Source organism: Tribolium madens, unplaced genomic scaffold (assembly GCF_015345945.1).
Source record: "Tribolium madens isolate multiple individuals breed KSU strain unplaced genomic scaffold, Tmad_KSU_1.1 Scaffold_7;HRSCAF=85;Tcas5.2_LG10, whole genome shotgun sequence".
In the NCBI taxonomy this organism is placed as follows: Eukaryota; Metazoa; Arthropoda; class Insecta; order Coleoptera; family Tenebrionidae; genus Tribolium; species Tribolium madens.
In genome coordinates, this window is record NW_025401050.1 from 7,994,413 (window position 1) to 8,010,978 (window position 16,566).

Consider the following 16,566-nt stretch of genomic DNA (forward strand, 5'->3'; position numbering starts at 1 on the left):
AAAAACTTCACTCTATTAAATACTTGCAATTACATAATGTTTTTTTTTAGATACTATAAAATGATAATAGTTTATTATACAAGTAAAAAAAGTTACATTATCTGTGAGTGATGTGTTTTTAAAACGAGTGCATATAGGGCGAGTTTCAGAAAGGAATCAGAAGCATATAATGCCAACTTTTCTTTAAGTGCATACAACGTTTTCTCTTATAGGTAGATTCATAAAAAAATTAATTGAAATAAAATAAAATATTATTATATAAAATTAAATAAATATTGGAGTTTTTAACAAATTGCATTTCACAAGTGGCGTTTAAAACAGACATAAATTGTGAATGGTAAAGTGTTGTTTAAGACCTAAGAGCCCCATATAAAAGAATTTTGAGGAACTGTCCTCGGCTAAAACGTTTTTGCATTATTTGTGTTAGGTTTTATTAATTAAAAGCATTCAGCTTTGCTTCGTGCTACAAAATATTAAAATTTGATGCTGTAAAATTACACCTACCACATTTATAATGAAAATAACTATTTGTTACTGTTGGAAATGCATAACTGTTTTACTACTTATAACAGTGAAATAATTAAAGTAAAAATCATTGTTTATTTAACATTTATTATGGCAAGAAAATTTCTCGTTATGTTTTTATTTTAAATATAAAATTGGAAACTGCGTTTTTACTTGTTTCGAATTTTTAATGGGTATTATATAGGTACAAACAAGAAATACAAAAAATGTAAATGTAATATGTAAAGACAATGTTTTATTACAAAAATAACACACATGAACAAAAAAATGTCTCTCTATTGAGATTTTTTTGTAGTTACTTCGGTTGATTCTGCTTGATTGCTTGTGCTATCATTATTGGTGTCTATATTTTCGATAACTGTTATTTCTTTGCCATTTTGTTTATCTTCAACTGGAACTTCGGTTGTTTGTTTTGCTGATACTAATTGGATAATATTAACAAGCTTTTCAACAACATCGGCAATATTTCCAACAATTTCAGTGATTTCAGCAATATGTTTGATTACTTTTATAGCACTTTTTTTGGTCGCTTTTTTAGCAGCTTTTTTAGCTGCTTTTCTAGCTGCTTTTCTTGCTGCCTTTCTAGCTGCTTTTTTGGCCGATTTTCTCCCAACTTTGATTTTTTTTCTTCTAATCTTTTTGTTTACATTTTTCTTTCTTATCTTCTTGATTGGTTTTGTTGCAGCTTTAACTGTCTTAGTTCCTGTTTTAAACAGACCGCCAAACTAGACGCAAAAAGAAAAACATATTAGAATTATTATTTTTTGTTGATTTTATTAATGATTTAACTTTTTACATTTTTACTCATTATGGATTAAAAAGCATAACCAATAACTCTGTTTACTTGCTAACGGATTCTAACGAAATTTAAAATGTAGAGTATTTAGTAGGTAAAGATTAATGTCACATTACTAAAACAGCCCTACCCCTTAAAATGTGATTATAACATGTCTTTTAAAAATGCTAAGTTAGTTAAAAACAGAGATATTAAACCCAAAAGTGTCACGTGGGACACTCTGTGTATTGAGACTCATCCTGTATGTATTAATAAAGCCCAATAATAAATAGTTAACGAACAAAGTATGTCATCATTAGTTTTAGAAATTTTTAGTTATAGAAAATAAAAAAAAGAACTTTTTACTTACTATTCCTCTAGGTACTATTTTCACATCTTTAGATGTTCCTTCTTCCTGTTTTATAAAAAAATATAGAATATGATGACTACACTACATTTTAACTACTCACCAATTTTTTCGTTACGTTTGCCAATTTCTTTCGTAAACAGATTTATATAAATATTAACAATTGTACAGTTGTAGCCCTTGAAAACTAAGACATTTTAACTTTTTTTGCTATTGTAATAATTCGTAAAGTGTAAATTAGGTTTTTATCAAGAATGATAATGTCAGTTTCAATTTTTCGGATTCGAATAGTGTTACAATAAAATATTACTTATTTCTACAAAATTTAAGTTCATTGTTTGAAGTTTTGGATTTGTCAAAGTTTTCAACGGCCGTAATATTTTATTTAAAGTACTTACTTTAGGTATGAGGAGGTTTGTCTAAAATAAAAAAAAAGTTTAAATAGATAGTGCTTTTTTTTCTTTATATATAAATCAGGTATTTACCGAATCCGAAGTGTTGTTTATTTTCTATAATTAAAATAATTAAAAATAATTAAATAATTTTTTTCTTACTGTTGAAAATCCATTGATACAGCTACAAACGCCCAAAAGTAAAACGATAAAAATAAAATTCATTGTTTCTTTACAACAGTTCAAGTACAGTAGTTTTTCATTTATAGAAAAAATCTTGGTAAAAGTTTATATTAATCCATTACGTTAGATATAAAATTTTAAATTGCATTTTTTAGATGTTTAGGTTTTTAAGTAGGTNTTAGGTTTTTAAGTAGGTTATAATAAAAGTATATTATAATAAAATTTATATTAGCCACTAAATAAAAATTTAACAATATTTTATGACCAAATTTGGAGAAATAATTGTATTTAAAACAATATTTTATTAGATTTAGGAGAAAAAATTAAGTACGTAACTTATATTATCTGTATATCTGGTGTTTTAATTAATATGGGTAAAACACAAAAGATTACGACTTAAAAAAATATTATTGGCAGCAGTTATGCCGTTTTAATACTTTTGAAATATAAAGACATATAAAGCAAAATGACTTTTTATGGTAATAAATAGACTCTTAAAATAATAATTAAAAAAATCTGTATAAAAGGAGAGTTTGAATGTTGTTCAAAAATAATAGCGTGGAACAATGAGAGTTACTTTTACTCTTTTAGTAGTGTGTGCTTGTGCTTTGGCTAATCCATTATTGGTAAGAAAATTATAATTTTTTAAATTGCAATAACTCTCACTTCTAGTATGAAAATAATGTTGAGGAACAAGTAAGTACGTGGAAAAAATTAACAAAATTTGACAAATATTTTTAGCAAAAAAGCAAATTTGAAATAGAAAATCACAATAGGGTAAGTTGTATCCGAACTGTTGCAATTTTTAATTATTTTGTTGCATCAGTATCGAAGAAATGCAGATAAACCTGCTAAAACAACAACAAAAGAGGAAGACAAAAAATTAGTAAGTTTGAAATATATTTTTTTAAATAAGAATGGAAAATGTTTTTATATTAATTATTACAGCCGGCTGATGAACCTAAAACTAACGCCACAAAAACTGTAGAAGAAAAAGTGGTAAGTTTCCAATTCTTGATAACAAAAATAATAAAACATTTTGCCACAGGATCCAAAAAACGATGAAAAAAATGGAACTACACCTAAGGTAAAAAATTAACACTAAAATTAAGAAAACTAGATTTTTTAATTTTTTTTACCAGCCGAATAAGAAAAAATCAAAGAGTGATAAAGTTGGTGCACGTAAGTATTATTATCGATTAGGCAAATAAGATGGAAATATATTTTTTATAGGAAAATTAGACGTCAAGTGAGTAAAATAAAAAATTAAGTAAAAAATTGTATCAAACAATTTGTTTAAAAAAATTGCAGAAACAAACAGGACATGAATATAAATGTTAACCTAATCGTCCCGTAAGTAAAAAAAAATGTAATTTAATTGTTTTGTAATTCCTTTTGTTATAGTAATCCCCAACTTCTTCTAAATAAGAATGGGTAAGAAATAAGCAAAATAATACTTCTAGCTATTTATTACACAGGTAAAAAAAACTTGATGGTTTTCTAAAATGAAACACGAAAAATTTACCAAAATCTAATAGTTTTCCATAATAATAAAAAAAAAATTTATCAATCAACTATACCGCGTGCGCCAGAACTCGCGCCCCAGAGAAAAAATTCAAGTAAGATAAGATACCAGGATACTGATGATGTTGTATATGTTTTTTTTACAATTATTTAGTAAAGGTACAAAAATTTTGCCAATAAAAGCCAAACAACATTGAATTTAGGATACAGCTTCTTTGTTTCATTATTGACTTATTGTTACAACAGAAATAAGTAGAGTCAAAGTGCATAACTTCGAAATTTTTTTAGATAATTTTTTTTTAATTTTTTTCATTTTTTCCATGTTGCTGGTATCTTACCTTATTTTCTGTGGGGCGCGAAATAGTTACTATAACATTATTGTGTCTAAAATGTAAATAATAATAATAATAATATCTCGGCATTTTGTGAAAGTTGACAAATCTTTTTATAACAGTTTCTGAATTTAGTAAAATTTCTGATCCAAGATTAGTGTTGGAAAAAATTTGAAGACAACACACTGAGTCTGTTGGCAACAGATTTGAAAGTGTCAAAAGCGTACTCTAAAAGCTTTAAAAATTAGGGTCAGGATTGCCAACATATTCAGTCATTGCAGATCACTTTGTATTTATAATTACGTATTACAGAAAACCCTTAGTGGAATTAAATGCTAACCAAGGGTAAGATTTCGAAATAATTAAATACTTTTTTAAAATACTTTTATTTCAGAATCACTTCAAACGCCGAGTTAATATCTAAAGGGTAAGAATTTAATATATTTTTTTATGATTGATTTAAGTTATTAAGTAAGATTGAACAAGTTAGCAACTTATTTAAATAAAAATTAGTTTCTCATATTAGTATCAGTTTTCTTTTTCAACATATTTTAACAATATTTTATATTTATTTATAATTTGTTTCAGAAGTGGGACAAATCCAAATGAGCACGGGTAAGATTTAAAAAATTAAAAGGTTTTTTGATATATATTTTTCTAAAAGTGGATGGGGGTCAAATCCTAATGGGTAAGAGTAAGAAATGAAACATAAAAAAATCTAAATAACCTATTTCAGAGGAGGGTCAAATCCGAGTGGGCAAGGGTGAGAATTCGATAAATTAAAAAAGTAGTTTATTTTATTTTTTTTGTATAAGCAGTTGGGGATCAAACCTGAATGGGTAAGAGTGAGAAATTTAAAAATAAAAAAAAAATTCTTGATAATCTCTTTCAGAGGAGGATCAAATCCGAGTGGGCAAGGGTGAGAATTTGATGATGGGTGAAATTAAAGAAATAGTTTTTTTATATTTTTTTTCTAAGTAGTTGGGGATCAAACCCGAATGGGTAAGAGTGAGAGTTTTATGAATGAATTTTTTTTTTTGATACTTTTTTTCAGAGGAGGATCAAATCCGAGTGGTCAAGGGTAAAAATTTCATAAGTTAAAACAGGTTTTTCTAAATACTTTTTTTTCTAATAGTGGATGGGGATCAAATCCGAATGGCCCAGGGTAAGAATTTAACAAATTGGGGCTTTTTTATAATTTCATTCAGTGGAGAATCAAATTCAAGTGGGCAAGGGTAAGAATTAAAAAATCAAATTTTTTTTTCATAATCTGTTTCAGAGGAGGATCAAATCCGAGTGGGCAAGGGTAAGAATTTGAAAAAGTAAAATGTTTTTTTATATTTTTTCCAAAAAGTAGCTGGGGATCAAATCCAAATGGGTAAGAGTAAAAATTAGAAAAATAAATGCTTTTCCTTTATATTCGATTTCAGAGGAGGATCAAATCCGAGTGGGCAAAGGTAAAAATTTCATAAATTAACGCAGTTCTTTTTTTAATATTTTCATTCTAATAGTGGATGGGGATCAAATCCGAATGGGCAAGAATAAGAATTTTCAAAATTGAAATTTTTATTTAAAATTTATTTCAGAGGAGGATCAAATCCGAATGGACAAGTGTAAGAATTTAAAAAAGTAAAACATTTTTTTTTATATTGTTTCCAAGAAGTAGCTGGGGATCAAAGCCGAATGGGTAAGAGTAAGAATTAGAAATATTAAAGGTTTTCTTAATATTTTTTTTAGAGGAAGATCAGATCCGAGTGGGCAAAGGTAAAAATTTCATAAATTCACACAGTTGTTTTTTTAATATTTTTATTCTAAAAGRGGATGGGGATCAAATCCGAATGGGRAAGAATAAGAATTTTCAAAATTGAAATTTTTATWTAAAATTTATTTCAGAGGAGGATCAAATCCGAATGGACAAGTGTAAGAATTTAAAAAAGTAAAACATTTTTTTTATATTMTTTCCAAGAAGTAGCTGGGGATCAAAGCCGAATGGGTAAGAGTAAGAATTAGAAATATAAAAGGTTTTCTTTATATTTTATCATAGGGGAGGATCAGATCCGAGTGGGCAAAGGTAAAAATTTCATAAATTCACACAGTTGTTTTTTTAATATTTTTATTCTAATAGTGGATGGGGATCAAATCCGAATGGGCAAGAATAAGAATTTTCAAAATTGAAATTTTTATTTAAAATTTATTTCAGAGGAGGATCAAATCCGAATGGACAAGTGTAAGAATTTAAAAAAGTAAAACATTTTTTTTTATATTGTTTCCAAGAAGTAGCTGGGGATCAAAGCCGAATGGGTAAGAGTAAGAATTAGAAATATAAGAGGTTTTCTTTATATTTTATTTTAGAGGAGGATCAGATCCGAGTGGGCAAAGGTAAAAATTTCATAAATTCACACATTTGTTTTTTTAATATTTTTATTCTAAAAGTGGATGGGGATCAAATCCGAATGGGTAAGAATAAGGATTTTAGAAATTAAGGTTTTTATTTATAATTTATTTCAGAGGAGGATCAAATCTGAGTGGGCAAAGGTGAGAAAAAAATTAAAAAGTAAAACATTTGTTATTTTTTTTTTGAAAAAGTGGCTGGGGATCAATTCCGAATGGGTAAGAATAAGAATTTTTTAAATTAAGCTTTTTATTTATAATTTATTTCAGAGGATCAAATTCGACTGGACAAGGGTAAAAATTTCATAAATTAAAATAGTTTTTTTAATATTTTCATTCTAATAGTGGATGGGGATCAAATCCGAATGGGTAAGAATAAGAATTTTCAAAATTGAAATTTTTATTTATAATTTATTTCAGAGAAGGCTCAAATCCGAGTGGACAAAGGTAAGACTTTAAAAAAGTAAAACTTTTTTATATTTCTTCCAAAAAGTGGATGGGGATCAGATCCGAATGGGTAAGGGTAAGAATTAGAAAAATTAAAGTTTTTCTTTATATTCTATTTTAGAGGAGGATCAAATTCGACTGGGCAAGTGTAAAAATTTCGTAAATTAAAACTGTTTTTTTATATTATTTTTAATCTAAAAGTGGATGGGGATCAAATCCGAATGGGTAAGAATATTAATTTTAAAAATTTAAATTTTTATTTACTATTTATTCCAGAGAAGGATCAAATCCAAATGGGCAAGGGTAAAAATGTCATAAATTAAAACGGTTTTATTTTAAATATTTTTATTCTAAAAGTGGATGGGGATCAAATCCGAATGGGTAAGAATGAGAATTTTAAAAATTAAGGTTATTATGCATAATTTATTTCAGAGGAGGATCAAATCCGAGCGGGAAAAGGTAAGAAAAAAAATGTAAAAAGAAAACGTTTTTTATATTTTTCGAAAAAGTGGCTGGGGATCAAATCCGAATGGGTAAGAATAAGAAATTTTAAGATTAAAGTGTCTATTTATAATTTATTTCAGAGGAGGATCAAATCCGAGTGGGCAAGGGTAAGAAGAATATGAAAAAGCAAAACTTTTTTTTTAATCTATCTATTTTAAAAAGTGGATGGGGATCAAATCCGAATGAGTAAGGGTCAGAATAAAAAAATAAAAGATTTTCTTTAAAACCTGTTTCAGAGGAGGATCAAATCTGAGTGGGCAAAGGTAGAAATTTCATAAATCAAAACATTTTTTTTTAATATTTTCATTTTATAAGTGGATGGGGAACAAATCCGAATGGGTAAAAATGGAACTTTTAAAAATATTCTTTTTTATTATAATTTATTTCAGAGAAGGATCAAATCCGAGTGGGCAAAGGTAAGAAAAAAATTTTTAAAAGTAAAACGTTTTTTTATATTTTTTCGAAAAAGTGGCTGGGGATCAAATCCGAATGGGTAAGAATTAATTAATCTTAAAAATAAAAAATTTTATTCATAATTTACATCAGAGGAGGATCAAATCCGAGTGGGCAAGGGTAAGAATTTGAAAAAGCAAAACCATTTTTTAATACATTTTAAAAAGTGGATGGGGGTCAAATCCGAATGGGTAAGAGTCTGAATAAAAAAATAAAAGCTTTTCTTTATAATCTGTTTCAGCGGAGAATCAAATCCGAGTGGTCAAGGGTAAGAATTAAAAAAGTAAAAGCTTTTCTTTATAAATTATTTCAGAGGCGGATCAAATCCGAGTGGTCAAGGGTAAGAATTTCATAAATCAAAACGGTTTTTTAACTATATTTTTATCCGCAAACGTCTGAAAAATGACCCTTTTATGACTAAATGACACGAGTAAAAAGTGTTTCAGGAGTGGAATATTTTACTTTTACTATGACATTATTGTAGTATAGTATGTTATTTGGGGTAAAAGTTTATGAAGCTCAGCTGAATTATTTGCAAAATAAACGTTCACCTTCGCCACATACACTACCACTTTTACCCTAATAACATAATATACTATTATTCTAAAAGTGGATAGGGATCAAATCTTAATGGGCAAGGGTAAGGACTTAAAAAATTATGGCTGTTTTATAATTTATTTAAGAGGAGTATAAAATCCCACTCTACCAGAGTTTGGATTAAAAAAAATATAACATTTTTATAATCCATTTCAGAGGTGATTCAAATCCGAATGGACAAGGGTAAGATTTAAATTAAATTTTATAAAAAAAAAACTAATTTTGTATAATTTATTTTAGCGTCAATGATCAGTAAGAATAAAAAAATAAAACAAAATAGAAAAAGTTTATATTATTTATTTCAGTATTTGTCTAATGTTATTCGGACGAAGGTAAGAATAACAAAAATAAGCACTAGTGCTATATATTTATTTATTGGTTTCAGAAAGTGTAAACTACCCCATAAGCGTGTGGAAGTGTAAGATACATTAAAAAATCATTTTGTTTTTTTATATATAATTTTAGAGTCCCTAAGCCGACACCGCAAAAGTAAGAATTTGTTTAAAAAATTTTGGAGCTATTATTACAATTTATTTCAGAAAGTGTAAAAAAGTAGGTGGACTATTGTAAGTATTCAAAAAATAAAGAGTAGTTTTATATTTATAATTGTTTTCAGAATCTGTGAACCAACAAATGGAGTTGAAAATGGGTATGAAAAATAAACAAAACTAACAATTCTTACTAATATTTGATTTTAGGCATAATGGCCCATTGAGGAAGAAAACGTAAGAATTTAAGAGAAAATTTTAAAAATATTTATTTATAATTCATTTCAGAAACTGTACAATTTTGAATGGAAAAAAGTAAGAACTAAAATAAAAATTAAAAGTTTTAAGTAATAGATAATCGTTTTCAGAGTTTGTGTAAAAATTCCTGACATTGAAGATAGGTAAGCAAAATAAACATATAAACTTATAAATAATATTGTTTACTCATATTCGATTTTAGCAACAACAAAACAGGAAAAAAGTAAGAATTCGACAAAAAAAATAAATTTTTATTTATAATTCGTTTCAGACACTGTGCAATTGTAAATGGAAAAAGGTAATAATTAAAAAAAATTGAAATTGTATCTTTATAAATGATTTCAGACGCTGTAGCCCAGATGAAGGATTAGAGCACAGTTCTGATTCTGATTCCAATCAAAGTAAAATATAACATACTGTCGATTGTATATAACACATTTTTTTTTCAGGAAAAAAGAAAAAATGTACACGGGGCCCCAAAAAATCGTTGTTCCAGTAAAATAAAATGTATAAAAAATAAATAAATTTTTGTCCGATTTATGAGTTATTTCGTCTCCTATCTGTCTCTAATTTTAAAAATGTTGTTTTTAATTAAATAAATTAAATGCGGAAATAGAAACAATTAAGATCCGCTCCACAAAAAATCGAGGAAAACACTTTGAACTCACCATTGTTCTTATATAATGTTTATTGACACAACATCTACAACTATAGACATGATTTACCATTCAATGGTTCTTCATCTGGAGACTTAAACCGATTCCAGTTTGTCATTTTTAACCATCGACTCACTTGTGATTCTCCAACTGTAAATGTGATACAGAAAACATTTATTTTTTTATTGTTTTTATTTTATTATTCATCTTCTGCTGTATCTTATCAATATTTTTTTTTCTTTTTCTAAAAACATTTTTTCCTATCAGTGTTAATTTACCATATTTTATTTGCAAAATGTTTTACAAATATATTAACAATTTTGGTTCTACATTTCTTTTAAATAGTTAATTGTATGATACAAGTGGCTCAGATTACTTTCTTAACAACACGCGAATTCTATAGGATATTTTATCTAGCATCTCCAGCATATTATTACACAACTGTTAATATTCATTATTTTATTTTTAGATCTTTTTTTTATAGAGTTGTTTTGTAATGAATAATTTTCTTTATAATATTAATGATTTTAGAGTGATTTTGAATTTAGTAAACGAAAGTAGCTAATCGTAGTTGTTTCACCACTTAAATATTTTTATGATAAAACTGCAAAAGTGGAAGGTGCTGATAATAAAATTTTATTATCAGCTGTGAAAATTAAAAAAATAAAAACTGGGTATTATTTTTCTTTTCAAATTTCTTTTGCAATTGCCCATTACTGCGAACCAAATAAGAGCACTATTATCACAATCAAATATAAACATTTTTATTTCTAATAAAATCCATTTTTATTACTAATTATCATGAGTAATACCTTTTTTTACAACAGTGTTACTTAAAAAATGTGTATATTTTTATAAAATTTTCTATACAGAGTGTCTCATTAACGTCGGACAAACTGTATACCTAACTCAAATTCGTAAATGCAAATTCTACTGAAGCAGCATTCATTTTTATATCGTTTTAATAAAATGTAGCTATTAAAAAAACTAGCAACATTCTAATTAACTAGTAGAAAAATAAACATGCACAAATAAGGAACCCCATAAAATCTTTACCTAAAATAGTAAACGTTACTTTCTTTAATTTAATTCTATTTCAATATTATTGCAATAAAACGTTGTCTTCACATTTTTTATTTAGGCACATTGAATATTAATTAATTTCAATTAATTGAAAATGTGGCATGTGGATTATTTATTAAGCACATACAAGACCATTTTCCATGTTCATCTAAAAAAAAATTTCTTTTTGTCATTTCAAGTGGTTATTGTGAAAAAACTTAACTGACAGTAGAAACACTTTTAAAAAACGATGACATGACAATGAAATGACAAAATGAAATTTGGTTTGCATAGATTTTTTTTAATGTTTACAGAGAATAAAAGGACTTTCAAAGAAATTCATACAGAAAAAATCTTGTTCTACGACTTAAACAATTTTTTTTATACTGTTGTGAATTCATTAATTTGTTTTTCAACTTTGACAATCTATAACTTGTAAAGACAGGACCAAAAATCATGTTTATCTACTTTCAATATGTAAAGTTTTGAACAACTGGTCCAATATTTTTGAGACCCTCTGTATCTTCGTTTTACAAATCGAAAGTAAGCTGCCTCCAGTGATCAGCCAATCACAATTATCAGATTTCCATACGTAATTAAGCGCGCAATTGAAAAATTTACGGTTTTTTAGTATCAATATAACGAAAACTAATTTCACTGTTGAGTTTATTTGTCAACTAGATTTATTATTGAAACGTAATTATAATATACGACCCCATTGTTTCCTTTTTACGTTGCGATAAATGGTTGTAGAAAAAATATACTACGTATCAAGCCGGTAATATCATTTTCTTTCAAGCGTATCGATTTTTATGACGTAATTACTTCAAAAATTGGATAATAAAAAATTCATTATTTTTTACGTGAATGCATTAAAAAATCTGTATAAAAAGACTTCTAGTTCAACTAGAAGACACTTGTAACAATGAAGACAATTACTTTCACTGTTTTACTCTTCGGTGTTTGCGCCTTTTCCAATGCATTTTCGGTAAGTAACTTTTTTTATACTTATCTTTTCAGTAAATGCGCCAGTGGTCGACCTGCTAACTTATATTCATTTTTATTGGTTTTAGTTTTACCTCTAATCATTATATATTTACAGTATAGTCATATAGTTTATACAAAGTGTCTTCGAATCGGCGAAACGATTTAAATTTTTATTTTTAGGAGTTTAGCCCTGCATGGTTAGAATAATTTTTAATATAATTTTAGTTATGAAAAATCAAGTATGCCTTAAAAATTTTCAAAAACTTAACTTAGAGTACGATAAAAAATTATTACAAAAGTTGTTCAGAATCAACATCTAAGCCCCCATACCAAATTTCTAAATCATCGGCCAACTTTGATTTTTTTTGTTTATTTCACAAATCAAATAATTTTATTTTTAACAGTTCTTTTATTATGAATAAAAAATCACACTTAGATTATTACTAGTAAATAACTTTTTAACGTATTTGTTACTACTTGGAAAAAAATCATAGTTGGCCATATAAATTACTGAGATAATTTTAAAACTCGCATTACGGTCGTTTTATAAACCTCACATACCTAAATAATAGCATTGTTACGTGTTCGCAGAATAGTATACTATTTTTTTCACTTATTTTTCCGATTTGTAGACTTTTGAGAGAGATTCAGACTCTTCTGAAGATGTAGAAGAATACGGTTTGCATTCTAGAGTAAGTACATATAAATATGAAAATACAATTAAATTTTAATAATTCTGATAATAGAATCGAAGGGCTGCCAATTTGGAAGCAGAATTGGTGAGTAGAAAAAAAAACGTGACTTTAATTTTTGCATTTTTTTTTAGATTAAGGATAATAATATGGAAGGCGACTCTGAAGTAAGTAATGTAACCTTACAAAACCAAACTTAATAAACGTTTTAGGGAATAATAAACTTTAAAGAAGAAAATCAGCACTTGCTTTCAAGAGTAAGTCTTACAAGGAATAATTTATTTGATTTTTAATTTTCTTCTTATTTCAGAATCGAAGAGACATTGTTATTGTAAGTAGTTCCAAAATCGCTTTAATGTAATGAAAAAATTTTGAACCTCCAAATACGACATTTCTTTTGATATTTTTCTAACCTTTTTGGGAAAAAGTTTTTTCACAGTATGTAAATCTCTGAGAAATTTGACAATTTTGTCTTTGACAATTTGAGTTTTTTTTGCACTCAAGTGTAAGTAGTATATCAACCAAATTTATCAATTTTATCAAAACGATCTTCGTTTCAATTTGAAAGAATAGTATATGCCATTCTAAACGAGTTCCAGACTATTCTTTTTTTACGACTAAAATTTAGAATCAATTTGATCAAAATCCAAAAATTTATGACTGTTAAGATGGCGCTACCTGCGACCAGTCTAACACATGTGTGAGAATATTTTCGCACAACCTGTTTTTGTTTGTTTATTTGTTTTATTTTTTAATTTATCGTGTATTTTTTAGCCGAGAAGAAATTTCGAACTTAGTAGTGGTGTGTCACATAACTTACATCACTCATATCACTTACATCAGACACCCCACTCACAACAGACACATCAGTCACATCACTCATCTCACTCAGCTCACTCACCTCACGCACCTCACTCACCTCACGCACCTCACTCACCTCACGCACCTCACTCACCTCAATTACATCACTCGCATCATAAAAAGCAGAGACATCAACCCAGAGAAAACAACAAAAGATTGTCAAATGAAAGAAATCAGAGTCAAGTAAATAATGGCAATGGTCAATGGCATGGGCATGGTTCAAAACCCTTGAGAAAAACACTCAGAAAAAACTCAGTAAGTTTTATGCTATTTAACTATTTTAATTGGTTATTTACCTATTGTGTGTGTTTTAAAAAGCATTTAAGTGACTTAAATACAAATGCACTACACAATCAATCTAAAATATATTAAAATTTAATTAAAAAAGTAATTGACATTTTAATGTCACACCGACTGTGGAATGAAAACTCACCGAAAATTTAAATTGTTTGTGGCTGAAATGTGTGTTGCATTCATGTTTTACTGTGAATGTGAGAATAGTAAATTTATTGAACAAATTCTCTCGGTTTAATTAAAAGATACTTTATAATGTATAACACACACGTGTGTTTTGGGTTATAACATACGTGTGTGTTATAAACATCATAATACGTTTAAAATCAGCATAAAATGTGGATTGTGGACAATTTATTTTGATATTTTGCTTCAATATTTTTATATTTTCTTGTTTTTTTAGTCAGTGTCAAATAATAAATAATAATTATTGTTGAATTTATTATTACAGTTATTTATTGGACGCGTTTGAGTGTAAATCGGACGCTTTATTTCACGAGAGGAATATTATTAAACCACTAATGTTAACGAGTGGTTATATAAACGAACCGATTTACACAAAAACGAGTTGAATACAACGTTTTATTCTTCGAATTAGACTCAACAAGGCTTAAACTTGCTTTAAATCAAAATCTGTTGAAAATAATCTGACGTTTCGTATTGAGAAATATCAAACAGTTGTCTAAACTTTCTTGCACGGGAGAAAAACCGTAAATTTTGGCAGTGTCGAAGAATAAAAATATTTTTTTAAATATACTTACATACTTTTTTAATTTCATTTTTATTTTTAGCTACAAGAAAATACAAGACCTGCTGGCACTTACAGCAGATTGACTGTAAACAATCCCAGTCACTTGAATAGTCGTGTTGCTTATCCAAAACATGGAAGAACAAACAATTACAGAAGCTCAGTAAGTATTTTTGATATAATAACATTATTATTATAGTCGATAAAACATAATTTAATTAATGTTTTTTTACCCAATTAAAATAAGTACTTGGTACATAATAGAGCAGTGTAAAACATGCACCATAATTTATAGAAGCTGAATTTGTTACATGAACTCACGTAAAAAATAGTTCAGTGTAATTTTTGCTCTGATATGATTGGTCTGCTAGTTGCTAAAAATTCAAAATAGGCGAAGCATTCATCTTCTTATTACATTTATGGACTACAAATTTATAAATCGCTTTTGTAATTTTTAGAAGCACGGAAACATCGGGGCATTCAGTAGTGGTGCAGCCAGCCAGAAACCTGAGAATAAAGAAGCCAATGCAAAAGTGTCAAATGCGAAAACTGAGGGAAAAAGTAATAAAAAATCGCAAGTAGCAGAAATAAAAGTTGAGGGAAAAACCAATGATAAAACGCCGAGTGCAAACGTCTCTGGACAAAAGAAAGACGAAAAAACTAAAACCGATGCAAAACATTAAGACTAAGGTGGCACTAAATAAGAATTTTTTAATTTTTACTACAAATTATGGATTTGTAATCACATTTTCTGGGAATTTTATACTAATGTTGCAATATAAAAAAGTATCTAATAAAAATATTTTAGGGTAATTCTGACTTATTATTATTATTTACAACAATAGTTTTTAATTATACAAATCTCCATTCAAAAATTAAAAATTGCAGAAATGCTAGAATTTGCGAAGTTTTAAATTTAGCTACTTTTAAATAAAATGTATTTTTTCCACAAAATAGTATAAATGTAAATCATTTTATTTTTGTTTTCTGTACGGCACGTCCCAAAACGCCTTTACATTTTAACTTTTTTAAAAAGGACAAAATCCTAAAAATTAAGCTGTTTTTACGAAAGTGAATTTTAACTTCGAAACAGCTCGAAATGTTTTGAAATTCAGCACAGCTTCACGAGCCGAAAACGAATTTTACATTTTTTAATATAGGTATCTGAAAAACAGAATCCTTTTTTTTTCAAAAAGGTGCCTTAAAAACAAACAGAATCCTTAAAAAAAATTCAGACTAACAAATAGTTATTTTGATGTTTTTAGTGTTCCACATGTTTTTACTTTCATTTGCAATTTGCAACGGTGGACTTGTGTAATATTCGAATTACTTTGTGACGTTGCGAATGTCAGGATTACGTAGTTACGAAATGGTTTTTGTGCCGTTTTTGCAGAGATTAATACAATAACGAGTCAGTCTTAGCCAAGCTCCCGTACGAATTACTTGAATTGTAATAATTGTCCGGATAAATTATTACTTGTTTGGTGGTTCAGTGCGAAATTGTGTTGAAATGGGAGCTGTACACCGGTGAGTGTGTGTTGTGTATTTTCGGGTATCTAACAGACATTAAGTAGTGCGCAATTTATAAAATTTTGAGTGATTAATGAGTGCCAATGGGAAAAGTCATCGGTGAAATAGAGAAGACAATCAACATTTTTTTAGAAAAATCACACAAATTTTATTTAACATTTTCAACAAATTTAATAAATACAGTGCACTGATTTTGTGTTTCTTTTTATTTCAGTAGGTCCGTTCTATAAGATGAAGAAAATCGTACAAATGGTAGCAGAAAAAGATGCCAAATAAGGTCAGTGCATTTCAATTTTTTGTTTATTGCAAAGTGAGTGCAAATTTACTTTTACAATAATTTTTAACCTAGCAACGTCCTCGAGTATTATAAATCGCATAATGTTCTCGTTATATTAATAGCTATTATATTGTCATGTCACGCTTACGTTGACTTAAATGTGTTATATCAGGATATTTATTATTCAGAATTTATTTTAACATAGGATGATTGCGAATAAAAT

General features: G+C 27.6%; 4 protein-coding genes across 4 annotated transcripts in view; 2 read left to right on the forward strand and 2 right to left on the reverse strand.

The window, feature by feature from the left end:
• Positions 1-753: 753 nt before the first annotated feature.
• Positions 754-2,354, reverse strand: LOC123010001. The gene is made up of 6 exons (XM_044406607.1): positions 2,222-2,354; positions 2,153-2,176; positions 2,066-2,086; positions 1,771-1,797; positions 1,671-1,715; positions 754-1,250 (listed from the first exon to the last, which is right to left on the reverse strand). The coding sequence occupies exons 1-6, from the start codon at positions 2,282-2,284 to the stop codon at positions 801-803; spliced, it is 630 nt and encodes a 209-aa protein (XP_044262542.1). The 5' UTR covers positions 2,285-2,354; the 3' UTR covers positions 754-800.
• A 946-nt stretch (positions 2,355-3,300) lies between these two features.
• Positions 3,301-9,746, forward strand: LOC123009822 (uncharacterized transmembrane protein DDB_G0289901-like). Its single transcript, XM_044406342.1, has 64 exons — positions 3,301-3,329; positions 3,385-3,424; positions 3,476-3,491; positions 3,554-3,595; positions 3,647-3,676; positions 4,411-4,443; positions 4,493-4,525; positions 4,687-4,713; positions 4,763-4,786; positions 4,835-4,861; positions 4,917-4,937; positions 4,991-5,017; positions 5,080-5,100; positions 5,153-5,179; positions 5,234-5,263; positions 5,307-5,333; positions 5,378-5,404; positions 5,456-5,476; positions 5,529-5,555; positions 5,610-5,633; positions 5,685-5,711; positions 5,762-5,785; positions 5,836-5,862; positions 6,224-6,247; positions 6,299-6,325; positions 6,376-6,399; positions 6,451-6,477; positions 6,532-6,555; positions 6,607-6,633; positions 6,685-6,708; positions 6,760-6,783; positions 6,835-6,858; positions 6,910-6,936; positions 6,983-7,006; positions 7,058-7,078; positions 7,138-7,161; positions 7,213-7,239; positions 7,294-7,317; positions 7,369-7,395; positions 7,446-7,469; positions 7,521-7,547; positions 7,603-7,626; positions 7,677-7,703; positions 7,756-7,779; positions 7,830-7,856; positions 7,910-7,933; positions 7,987-8,013; positions 8,061-8,084; positions 8,135-8,161; positions 8,207-8,233; positions 8,647-8,673; positions 8,731-8,742; positions 8,796-8,822; positions 8,876-8,908; positions 8,956-8,979; positions 9,030-9,056; positions 9,107-9,139; positions 9,189-9,215; positions 9,267-9,293; positions 9,347-9,379; positions 9,439-9,459; positions 9,508-9,534; positions 9,582-9,637; positions 9,686-9,746. The coding sequence occupies exons 4-64, from the start codon at positions 3,567-3,569 to the stop codon at positions 9,733-9,735; spliced, it is 1,638 nt and encodes a 545-aa protein (XP_044262277.1). The 5' UTR covers positions 3,301-3,329; positions 3,385-3,424; positions 3,476-3,491; positions 3,554-3,566; the 3' UTR covers positions 9,736-9,746.
• A 2,125-nt stretch (positions 9,747-11,871) lies between these two features.
• Positions 11,872-15,349, forward strand: LOC123009832 (zinc transporter ZIP6-like). Its single transcript, XM_044406353.1, has 9 exons — positions 11,872-11,942; positions 12,574-12,633; positions 12,688-12,720; positions 12,768-12,800; positions 12,846-12,890; positions 12,944-12,964; positions 13,408-13,749; positions 14,580-14,699; positions 14,995-15,349. The coding sequence occupies exons 1-9, from the start codon at positions 11,880-11,882 to the stop codon at positions 15,217-15,219; spliced, it is 942 nt and encodes a 313-aa protein (XP_044262288.1). The 5' UTR covers positions 11,872-11,879; the 3' UTR covers positions 15,220-15,349.
• A 1,057-nt stretch (positions 15,350-16,406) lies between these two features.
• Positions 16,407-16,566, reverse strand: part of LOC123010192 (cathepsin L-like) — a 4,598-nt gene continuing 4,438 nt past the window's right edge. The window contains exon 4 of the mRNA XM_044406891.1: positions 16,407-16,411. Coding sequence (XP_044262826.1) covers positions 16,407-16,411 — 5 coding nt within the window. The remainder of the gene's footprint in view (positions 16,412-16,566) is intronic.